General features: G+C 39.1%; 1 protein-coding gene across 2 annotated transcripts in view; it reads right to left on the reverse strand.

The window, feature by feature from the left end:
• LOC103466266 (polypeptide N-acetylgalactosaminyltransferase 18-like) overlaps positions 1-12,000 on the reverse strand; it is a 149,701-nt gene that overhangs the window by 36,764 nt on the left and 100,937 nt on the right. For both annotated transcript variants that reach the window (XM_008411740.2, XM_008411739.2), the window contains exons 5-8: positions 11,488-11,685; positions 9,670-9,784; positions 3,097-3,282; positions 1,432-1,569 (exon numbers count right to left, since the gene is read on the reverse strand). In XM_008411740.2, coding sequence (XP_008409962.1) covers positions 1,432-1,569; positions 3,097-3,282; positions 9,670-9,784; positions 11,488-11,685 — 637 coding nt within the window. The remainder of the gene's footprint in view (positions 1-1,431; positions 1,570-3,096; positions 3,283-9,669; positions 9,785-11,487; positions 11,686-12,000) is intronic.

Here is a 12,000-nt window from a genome sequence, read left to right on the forward strand (position 1 = left end):
GCAGCATTGATTACATGTCATTTCAGGTGTTGCACCGGACGTGAATGTGAAGATTACAGTTTAATTACTGTTGCTTGAATAGCATGTCTGGTCGTAATTTATTTATAGGTCTATTTTCAGCCCTGGTTTTAGACTCGTCTAATCTGTTCCTGTGTAATAACAGGAGCAGGTACAATTACAGGAACCAAACAGATGTAAACCAGTTAATAATGCAAACACTTTTATAAACTTTTCATATGATATGTTGTAACTTATGGGGAACTGGTGTCCACAAGACGCCAGCCTTTGCTGCAGGCGTCTTGTGGATTTCGCTTTTACTGTATCGTTCAGTGTGTCTGATTTAGTGGTCAGGGATAAGATGAATGGGCCATTGTGTCACGACTTATTTTTATCTCATGAAGCAGAGCTCAGTCACCCATTCTGAAAAAAAGAAAAGGTTTCTAGAAGCTCTTTACTTTTAAAAGGTAAAGTTCAAATTAAAAATATACTTTGTTTTCATTTATTTTGTGGATGCAAAAGGATCACTGTTAAAGAAATTATTTACTAATGTGGCAACTTCAAGGTTGGACGTTTCTCAGCTTTTCAGAATAAACATTTTCTCTGGCAATAAGAGGTTAATTAAATTTTGGACTATTTTTACATCTTTATTGAGGGTCCAGATAAGAGTGCAGGTTGCTGTGAATTAAAGCTTTTCTCAACCAGGCTATTTGACGCCTAAAACACACAAGCAATTCCCGCGGATTCCCGCTAAGATCTTTTTCCTAGAAAGTCAGCTTAGAACCGAAGTTGCGATTACCCATCAACCCTAAAGCTCAAGATTTCAACTTGGTGCCGCCGAGTACTATCACTATAAAAAAAGGTTTTATTAACGGTATGTGCATTATAAATACTGTAAGTGTTGAGCGGTGTGGAGCATGGTCAAAGACTCCAGGAATAAAACTTGAGAATCCTGCGGACTGCAGAGATAATTATAGGCTTTATCAGCAGCGTGCCAACCCATTTATAAAAGGCTCGAATGTAACAGAGACTCATTAATTTGGACATATTTAATTGTACAAGTCCAATAGATTTAATTAAACTGTTTAATTAAATGTCTTTAATTGAAAAAGGGGAAAATTAGAGTCTCTGAAAAGACAAAATCTGATTTGAAAGTATTAGAGTCTAAATGTAAAACAAGAATAAAAATGGCCACTTTTTCATTATAAATGTGAATGGCACCGAATACTTCATTTCCTGTTTGGAGGAGCTGAAAATAAACCCTTGGGATTTGAGGCGGAGGAAAATTACGGTGCACCGCTGTGATTTTATGCTGTCTTGATATTTAATCCAAAAAGTCTATGAAACCATTTTGTGGGGAGTCTTTGTAGCCTCAAATGTTATTCACATACAAACTATAATTCACTGAAATCAGGGTTGTTAAAGGAAACTTACCACTCCATAAGCGACAGTGTCGCTGTACGAGCGCAGCTCTGGGTAGATGTTGGAGAGGAACCAGCTGAACGGTCGACATCTGAGTCGGGACCGCAGGGCCTTCCTCTCAGAAATGTCCCCGATGTCTATCCCCGAGTTCTAGGAGAAGGAGTAAACACAAGCACATTAGTTTTCCAGTTTTAGCTTTTCACTAATACTCCACGACCTCAAGCAGTGTGATAAAATACAATGCGCTTCGACCCTCAGATTTGAAATGCCGCAGTAATCGCGCAGCTGAATTCAGGGCCGCCGGCTCCTTCCAGCTCTGCAGCAGTTCTACGAGGCCAACTTGAGAGCCTTAAATAATAAAGGAGCCCAAAGAGGACAATAAATGTTTGGAGAGGAAAGTCCTGGGGGGACGGCATTCATTTAAGAGACCCATTTTTGTTAGAAAAGAAGGAATGATGACCGCAAACTATTAAGCGGCAGATGGTTGAGGGGGGCCTTAACTAATAAAGTATTCTGATAGCTTTCTGATTTAATTTTTCAGAATGGATTTAAGTGGGAAAACACTGACAGCATACGCTATGAATTAGAAAACAAAACTGAAGTCCAATTTTGACAGAAAATTGGACTTCAGAAAATGTTTTTCATATTACTCTTGAATAAAACATTAAAGCTCTTTGATCGGTAGCTGCTTGCTGAAACAAATAACCAATCAACCATTCCCTACTTATTGCATTTATGCGTCTAGCCATGTTGCAAATTACTTCCTGAAGTTCAAAGCATCAGGATGCAGAAGGTGATTTATGTGACTTTGAATGTGGCACTGTTGTTGGGCTGGACTGAATATTTCAGAAACTGCACACAACAATCTCAGATTTGCAGACAATTGTCCAAAATAGAGAAAATATCCAGTAAGCAGAAGCTGTTACGACAAAAAAAGCCTTGTTAATGTCACATGTCGGAACAGAAAAGGTTGGAGACTTGTTTTGGATGACATGAAGTTAATAGCAGCAGCTGAGATGTGGAGGGAAAAATGGACATTTGCACCACTGAGAGGCAAGCGACAATTCTGCAGCAATTGTTGGGAACTGCAACCTATTTGGGGACCAAAACCTCAGTTTCAGACATTTTGTTGAGTCAGTTAGAATGAAGGCAGCTGTGATGACAAAATAAGGTCCAGCTCAGTGGCCTGAGAATGTAAATTCATAGTTAGAAAATGGATGTTTGATGTGATTTCATTGTGTTGTATGAAGTCTGGAGGCGGAAACTCTTAGATGCTGCACCGTTTCTGTTTTAAAAAGCTCTGTGGTAATCAAAAGATTGCAAATGCTATAAAGATAAAGTAAACCTGAACTTGGTTTGGAAGACTTTATAATCTAATGGAATTCACAACGTTTTGCAAACTTTTCTCCCAAATGTTTTGTCAATAAATCACACTGTTCAAATGTTTATTCATCTATCAGGTAAGAAAAAGCTACTTTACTCAGGAATGGTGCAGTGCTTGGCTCGCATATGAGAGAACACAAAAATTTTTTTTTATAAATTATTCGGTTAAATGTGGTTGCTAGAAGATTCCTCAATGCAAAAAAATAAAATAAAATAAGCACATACACAATTCCACCAACCCGCAGTTGTTCACCCACAAATAACATGAGAATGACACTCCAAGCAGCTGCTCACCTGCAGTGGGACATTCCAGGCCATGTAGACGTGACTCCGGTACTGGTCCATCCACACGTCAGCCACTCTCAGAGCGTTGCGCCGCACATGGGCCGTCAAGTTCTCCGTGTAGGGTTTGTGAGCACGCTCGATGTGGGCGATCCTGGAGCAAGGCAGGACCTCCACGCTGCCCCCACATTGCCACACCTGTTGGGATAATCAGAGGCTGTTTGGCAGTTCAAAATGAAAAAACAGCAGGTGTTTTCTGCACCTGCCAAGTCAGAGCGAGTTGAAAGAAGCAGATTAACTACTCGAATGCGTTGACTCAACCTGTTAACAGAAGCGTAACAGAGCCGTAAGACCATGCTGAGAATGCTCATCTAGGTGCTTTGCTATTTTTACACCTTTCTACACCTTGTTGACAGTGGAAACCTGTCAAATATGTGAGCAAAGCCAAGCTAGCATGACTACAGCTTCGTGCAAGATTCACCATAAATAAGAATGAACGTACAGTGTACCAGAGGTACTATAATGTTAGATTTTTTTTTTCAACTTGGATATAAAAATGGTAAATTTAAGTCCCTGTTTGTACAACACAAATGAACTTGGAAGGAATGTATCTGAATTCTCACTCAGATCAAATCCATTTATAAAAACACTGATGCCTTGAGTCTGTGCCTCATATGCACAGACACATTTTATATTTTAGGGTCTGTCAGCAATTATCATTGACATAAATCTTGTTAATGTTTTGCTTAGAAAATAAAACTGCTTAAAGTCAGTTTAAGCAGATTTTAAGCCTATGCTTAAGGCCAACACATAACCCACAAAAACAGAACAATTTCTACTTTTACTGAAGGTGGAAAGAATAAAAACAAAGTTGTTTCTGGCCAGGATATCTTATACTTAATAAAAAGTAAAGTGCAGAACTCTTGGGAGTCGTCATCATGGGTTCCTCCGACTGCAGCATCTGTTTATAATGGCTGTTGCGGCAGAAGATGACGTGTCAAGGACAAGCTGTGAAAACTCCCAAACCAGGACAACAGGAACGGGATGATGTCCTTTAGTTCTCCTGGTCCTGGGAGAAAGAACACATTTCTCTGTTCTTGTTCAGAACAGACCGGCCTGTAGAAACGTTTTAATGCCACATCGTTATCTTATTTACTGGTCTAGCTGTGAAGCAAGCAAAGTTTAGTATCTACTTGGATTGTAAAGCATTTTAATATTTTCCTGTTAGACTAACATGTATCATCTGAGGTGTTTGAATAATTAGGATTTTATGATTGAAAGTGAACACAAGCACAAATTTAGTCCTAATGTGCTGCTTCTCAGGGCACACTCATATTTTGACAATTTGTTATTTTCACTTTAATTATCTAATTGGGTAATAAACAGATGAGCAAACAATGCAAATATGCCAAAATAGGTGCTGCTTTATGTCGTTAGCCTCCAGTTGGCCAGATACAAATACTAAATTAGGAAAACAAAACAATGTCAAACACTGTACCACAGCCTCAGCCTTAATTAATTTCAATACGTGGGTTCAGTTCTTCAAATGGCATGTCGTAGTTTCTTGTGGGTACCACCATCTCACAGCCTGGCTGACCTTTCTCATCTAATGACATTTCAGCTGTTGTATGAGTTTAGGAGGTTGACGGCAACTTGGCAACTTTTTCTTGTATTATTCACAAAGATAATGGATGATTTGTGACCCCTCGCTATAAAAAAAACACAGCAGCCTCAACATAATGCTAGAGCACTTAATCATTTTGTCCAAACACTGAGAACGCTTACTGTCAGAAACTGTCTGAACCTCTCAGAAAAAGGCTGGCGTCATCATCCTGTTTTCTTTTCAGGGACCTAATAATAAGGAAGGAAAGGTCACCCTGATTAACAAATAAAGAAAGAAGAACCAGCTTTGGCGCCATCCTGATTTTTACTCTAAATGTCTTTGTGCAAAACCTTGTAAAAGTAGTAATGAAATTTTTCACATTTTCTCAACTAAATGCCAGAAACATCAATAGGTTGTGTTTGTTTGTTGTGCTATCAACACAACATACAGCACAATTGTACAGTGGAAGGAAAATTATACTCCCCCCCCAAAAAAACTTCTCACAAATAAAAGGGTAATAAAGTGTGGTGTGCACATCTATTCTGCCAACTGATTTAATAGTTTGTAGAAACAATTTTCACTGCAATTACAGTATCAAGTCTCTTGGATATCAATAAGCACACATAAAAACTGACATTTTTCCGCTATTCTTCCTGTTTGTAAATATTTTTCCAACCAAAAGTTCTCTGTTAGCTTAAATCTAATACATGGGTATAATTTTATCTGAAGCATCTCAATCTTGACTCAACCTAATATAATGTCTTTTGCAGGTTTTAACAGGTAAGCTGCAGTAATATGCGGTAATTAGCTGGTCATCTTCCTCTGACCAGCTTCTCAGTCACTACAGAAAAATATGTCCCCACAGCATGATGATCCCTGCACTGTTTTCCACAGTAAGGATGGTGAAAAAATGACTGAAAGTACTTCCGTTTCAGAAAGCATGCTTAGAAAAGACATGAATTAATATTCTCCAAAAACTGTCGCTTTTATAGCTGCTTTTACAGCATTTTTTTCCCCGCAAAGGTCCCTTTGTTACCCATACAAATTTAAGAGGAAAACCTATACTAACTCCTGTAAAGATGCTCCTTGGTAGGTCCAGCATTTCGTGGACGTTTTTTTTTCTTCTTTTTTTTAAATGCGTATAGCAACCCTTGCTGTGTTTGTGTGTTAAATCTTTCCTTCAGGGCTGCCTCATTGCCTGCGTCCATTCAAAGCAAAGAGCTGCTGCAGAGCAATAACTAAACTGTTGTACTGGCTCAGAGCCCAGACAGGAGCATAAAACCAGAGCCAAATTCTGAGGTGGTGAATGCCACTCGCAGACATACCTCGCCGCTCTCTCCATCCTGGATTTACAACACGGGGTTAGAGCATGAGGGGGTATTCTTCAAGTATAGCAAACAGTGTCTGAGAAAGTGGGTGTGCAGAGCGAGATAGAGACCAATGTTAAAAAAGACAAGAGAGAGGAAAAAAAAGGAGAAATTGTGTGAAACATTAAATAAAATGTGACAAAGGGAGATAAACTGGGAAGTACAGAGAGGGGATAAAAATATGAATAGAAGGTGGTTGGCTTTGTTTCTTTCTCTTTCAAACTAAAAATCTGCTCCTCTTGGGAAAAAACAGCCATGCAGAACATTCACAACTCGTAACTGTTTTCTTAGTCTTGCACTTTATCTGTCTTTCTTTTTTTCTTTTTTTTTTGTTTGGTTGATGTTCACCAAATTGTACTTATGGACTTTCAGAAGTTTTAATGAGAAGATAATAAAACAACAAGTGAAGTTGCGTGTTATAAATCATATCAAGCGAAGACTGCCTGTAGCGATAACGAAAAGCTGTCTTGAGACAATGAGGATTAAATGCGCACCATAACGTGCCGAGGCGCAGATGAAGCTTCATGAAAGCAGTTTTTATCACAATAGGGACAGAAATACTGAGCGCTTTTGCGAAAAAAAAAAAAAAATAATGATGTTGGGAGAGGGACGGGGGGAGAAAAAGAAAATAAATTTCAATGATAACAAAAGACGCCGCTGGTTGGAAAGACGCAAATAGAAATAGAACAAACTGGCTGTTCTCTGCCTTAAACCCTGGACTGAACTTCACACGCAATGAATTATTTAGAGTAAGAGAAAAGCCCTTGAGACACAAGGACAAGTGATTCTGTCAAAACATCATCGCTGATTTGCATAATCATTGATCTAAAAGATTAGCAGTTTACAGTGTTATGGTGCAAAGTCAGCAAAAGAGCGAAGATATTGATTCTTCCCATCACTCCTGATGTGTTTTGGTAAAATAGCCGCCACGAATAAGATATTTCTACGAAAACGGGCAAGTTAAAATTTCACTTGATCTCATGTTTTGTGGGACCATTTAGGTAGAAATGGCGTGCCAATACTAATGCTGCCCCAACCATTTCAACGGATTACAGCAACAGACACGTAAAAAATAAAATAACGTTGAGCTCAGTTGAAATCTGCAACAGTTTGTTGTTTTTAACTTGAGTTTAGAGGGTACGGACTGGAGCATCTCAGCTTTAATAAGCTTGGAAATGATCCAGAGCTCCTATAAGGAGAGTTGGTAAATCACAGAACCACCTTTTCCAAACAATGGAGAAGAGGACAAAGTACAAACAGCTAATTTATTCACAATGAGATGTGCTCTGGTCTGTACAAACCAAATTAGTGTCTATAAGCAGTCAGCCATGGGACAAGTCCTGTTGGGCTGTCCACAAAATGATGCATCCTAATGTTTGACACAAGTTGTCTGATAACATCCTTTAAATCTAGATGCTTTCAAGATCCACCTTTCACCTGCATAACATTGTCAACCTTTCTATAATGCTGCAGAAAAACTGCTCCACCTCTTTATTTTTAAATAATAAATTACTGATTCTTTAAAAGCACCCACTGCCAAATTTAAAAGCTGTCAGCTGGTCCAAAATGCTGCAGCAAGAGAATACAAAAAAAAAAACAACATATTTGAGAAAAGTTTGCTTGTCTGCATTATATTTTGCTTCCCCATTAAAAACAAAATTCTCAAATTTTGAAGTTTTTTCATATATTAGAGATCTGATCTATTATATAGGATTCAGTTCTAGTTTTTAAGCGGTTTCAGCGAAGAGGCAGATCTTTCAATTACCAGGCTCGTCTCAGATTCATTGACACGTTGAAGATATGTGTTTAAGAAGATCTAAACCTCAGGACGCTGTGCATTGTGCTGAAATAGTCATCAGAAGACGGTTACACTGTGGTTATTAATGGGTGGACATGGTTGATAACAGTGCTTCAGTCGGATGTGGCATTTAAATGATAATGAATTGGTACTAAGAACTCCACCTGTAATTTAGTCAGCTATTTACTGTGCGCATAGAGGAATAACCCATCCCGTTACCGCCCACCTTAAATGTCAAACATGTGAAGATCAGCGCAGTAAGCAGTAAGATCACTAAGATCACTAAGAGCTTTGAAGAGCCTCAGCATTTCTTTTCTGTGTTTGTCACCATTTTTTTCTTTCTTCAGAGGGTTGTGCGTGACTCTGAGCCCTGTTCTAGCGCACAGACAGAAGCGGATAGTGCGCAGAGCAGCCAGCAGCTGGAGGGAGCATCTGACTTGATTCATAACGGCACACACTGTCAGGGTCGTGACTGCAACTCTGAGAGCTCTCCTGCAGGGAGGATGTCTGCTCATGGGCTGCGTTTTATAGGGAGCAAATAATCCTTTATGATAACATCAGTGTTCAGATAATTAGTCTGTGCAGTGGTGGTGTTGGAGGGGGGCTTATTTGGATCAATAGGATTCCAGGAATTTTTCAATAAAATGTTAAATCTTCTCATTTCCACAGAGGCATTTAAGGATTTAGTAACAAGGTTGGCTCAGACTCGAGTTGCAGGTTAAGGGTTAGTCCACCATTGATGTAAAATACCCAAATTGCAGGAGAGTGTATTTTTTTTCAAACTTATGATCCTTTAAATAATTTGTAAAATACCATCACGGTATGGTCAAAATTATTACATTGAATATTTTATGTGTTTTTTATTTGTTTGTTTGTTTCAGAGAACCGAAGCTCCTGCAGCCAACACAACCGACCCAAAAACTCAAGTTTGACAGAAATATGTAAGAATAGAATATAGTTTATGATAAAAGGACTTTAGGATTAAGCTGCTTGGCTCCACTGACAAAGATGATCTCTGAAGGAGTAAAGCATCTCAAACCCAAAAACACTGAAACATCAAACATAGTTGCCATGGTGAACGTGTATTTCACAGTCAGTGGTAGTGGTGAACTGAGAGAAATAGCTGAATAAAGAGATCCTCATCAGACTACCTGCTTCAACTTCACGTAACATTTATTTAAAGCCGTCTGCTTGTTCCTTTGAACCGTGTAAAAATGCTAGCATCTTTATGGGTCTAACATACAAATTGAGACGACTGGCTGAGCTCCAGGATCCATTAAAAAGTATACATCTACACAATAAATATGGTGTAAATATTTACAGTGTCAATCATATCTAAATAAATATTGTGTAGATATATGTATTTTGTAAATGCATAAATCTAAGTCTATACATTTGAATTTATTTAAAGAATAAAAGCAGATGTTATACTGAAAATAAATACAGTACGTTCATGGCAATATAAAGTAAAATACATCAGTAATATTGCTTTATTTTAAAGATGCTTCATGATATAATTTTCATGTCAACACTATGTTAAAATTTTGATGTTACGTTTTTTTTTTTTTATCTTGCTGCAGTTGAATCATTAATAATCAGCTCGATTTGCTTGAGTCAGGCTAAATGAAAAACGTGGATGACAGATAAAGCTCCCATTATGTCAAAGGAAAGGTCATTTGTCTGCCTTTTGCAGGAGGAACGAGGCTACAATTAAGATTATTTCAATTCAGACAGTGACAATGGCTGCAAGATACTTTTCCAGATGGCACCATGCAACAGATATTACGAACATCCTCGGGTGCAGAGATTTTTCTTACTCTGATGCCAAGCTCCACATTTTCTCCACCATAAATTTCCATTCCCTCATCGAGCAGGCCGATCTCCTCAAAGTATTTCCTGTCGACCACAAAGCAGCCAATCAGGGCAGGACTCCTGAAATAGAAAAGGAAACGGAGGAAAGAGAGGTGTCAGAAAAAAAAATTGATTTAAATGCAAAGCAATAGGGGAGCTTAAATGCAAATATTCTCTGAAGCCCACATACAAAAAGCTTTATTCTAACCCACAATTAGCCCACACTGGAAATCGCACCCCGAGGAGCTGTGTTTTCCTCCCGAGAACGTTGCATATTCGCAGCTCTGGAGAAACGTTTTAGCATGTCAAACTCAACCTACATGGCATCATGCAAACAAACGGCGCAGTTGTTCAAAAGGAGGGATCAACATCAAACTGAATCAACAGGAGTGGAAAAATAACTCAGATTAGTATTCATCCCATCAGTCCCACACATCTCCTCATATCAATATGTAATACAACAGACTGACAAAAACAACTTGTTGGGGGGAATTTTTCTTCCCCGAGGATAGACAGATTGGCAAACAGACAGCGCTCCCACGGCAGGGTTTCAACATCAAACATCGCATTGAGATCACGGCTCATATATAAACTAGGGTCGATTTTTTATTTTTTATTTTATAGCACAGTTATCTGTGAATAGAGGTGGAGAACTTTGCTTTTTTGAGATGATGCGGTTCTGTTGGCACCTTCAGCTGCCACCGGAGCAGCGTGCAGCCATGTGAGACGTCCATGATAAAAAAGTCAGTTGTTCTAAGTCAGAGGGTCATGGCTCTCTGAACCACGGCTCCCTCTGAAAGACGGCTCCCTCTGGATCAAGGGTCAGCATCTGCCTCAGTATCTGGTCTTCATCTTTAAAGACCAACAATAGGATTGACTGCAGTAATGTGGGTGAAGCCACAGCCAGCTGTAGTGAACGTAGCTCAGCTAACAAGGGTAAAACGTGAATCTACTGATTTACTGGTCTTGTCGCCTTTTAAGTCACACACAATGTCATCAGAAAAAAAGTCATGACTGAAAGCACAAGTTGTGGATACAAGCAGCTGAAATTTGGAGCACGGCTGCTCAGATCCGACCCGTTTCATCCTCCCATGCACAATGGTATCCTGCTAGCTGGTTTCATGCTTCTTACCCTGCATACTGCATGCCTTGATTCTGCATTTGGATTCTCACCGCTCTACTAACAATGGAGGAATTTATAAATGTCTTACTTGTCTCTACTCTGAAAATCAACAAGTCAACTATTTCCTTGCAAGCAAGGCAAAGTTTCAGACAACACTTGCTCTGAGGTATATGGTCATATAGACAAGTAAATAGTTGGGGCTATTCATCTTTCTTGGTTATAATATTGAAGACGAGTCTTTGCCACAGTCTATAAACATTGTGTTCGTTTGCTTGCGGTTTTCGCAGATATCGGTGAGAAAGCAACTTTGCTTTTATTGCTGGGTTTATTTCTAAAGTCAGTCCCTGCAACCCACACAGGCCACAGGTATTGAGTTTCTGGTAATATGCCTGCATTGCCTTGTAACATTGCGTGATTGTTCTATATTGCAATTTTTGTTGCAGCACGTTACTGCTAATGCATGATGCATTTTGAATAAAGTGTTTTTGAATTAGAATTCAATCATCATAACGTAAAATTGAGTTTGGTACGTGATCTCATCAAAGACACTTCAATACGCTTTATTGCTACTTAACGCTTGTTAATACAACCGAGGTTCCCCCCCCCCACCGATATTGTTGGAATGTTCTCAGTAGAAATGCACAGGAAGTTTTCTGCTTGCCTGATGGGAGCTGTGTGGTTGCGCAGCATCCACCAGGACTTTGGTGGGTTGAGGTATCGACACCAAAGCTCCCAGTCGAAGCCCTGAGCAGACAGGGGGTACTCCTCGATCTCAAATGTGTCGTACTTGATGTTGTCGAAGGAAGGCGAGACCACTCTGGTTCGGTCCTCCTTTATTCTCTGCAGGATCGGTTCTGCCCTGTGAGGAGACGGAGCACGCACAACCTTTAGCATTTGAAGCTTAACGTCAAAATGGATCTTTCTAGAACTTCCAATATATTTTTTTGTGTGTAAATGAACAGAGAAAAAAAAATTGGTGGCTGGAAATGGATTATAATTGTAATAATAATCTGAATAGTTGAAGTGGAAGAACGGCTCCTCCTGTTTTAAGAGCGGCAGAGAAAGCCTTTCCCATTTTATTGACCCAAAACAAGCTAGAAATTAATTAATTTTCATAAACACACAAAACGATAAGCATCATAAATAATTGTTCTATTTTATTTCCACTCTTCTT

This window comes from Poecilia reticulata, linkage group LG6 (assembly GCF_000633615.1).
Source record: "Poecilia reticulata strain Guanapo linkage group LG6, Guppy_female_1.0+MT, whole genome shotgun sequence".
Taxonomy (NCBI): domain Eukaryota; kingdom Metazoa; phylum Chordata; class Actinopteri; order Cyprinodontiformes; family Poeciliidae; genus Poecilia; species Poecilia reticulata.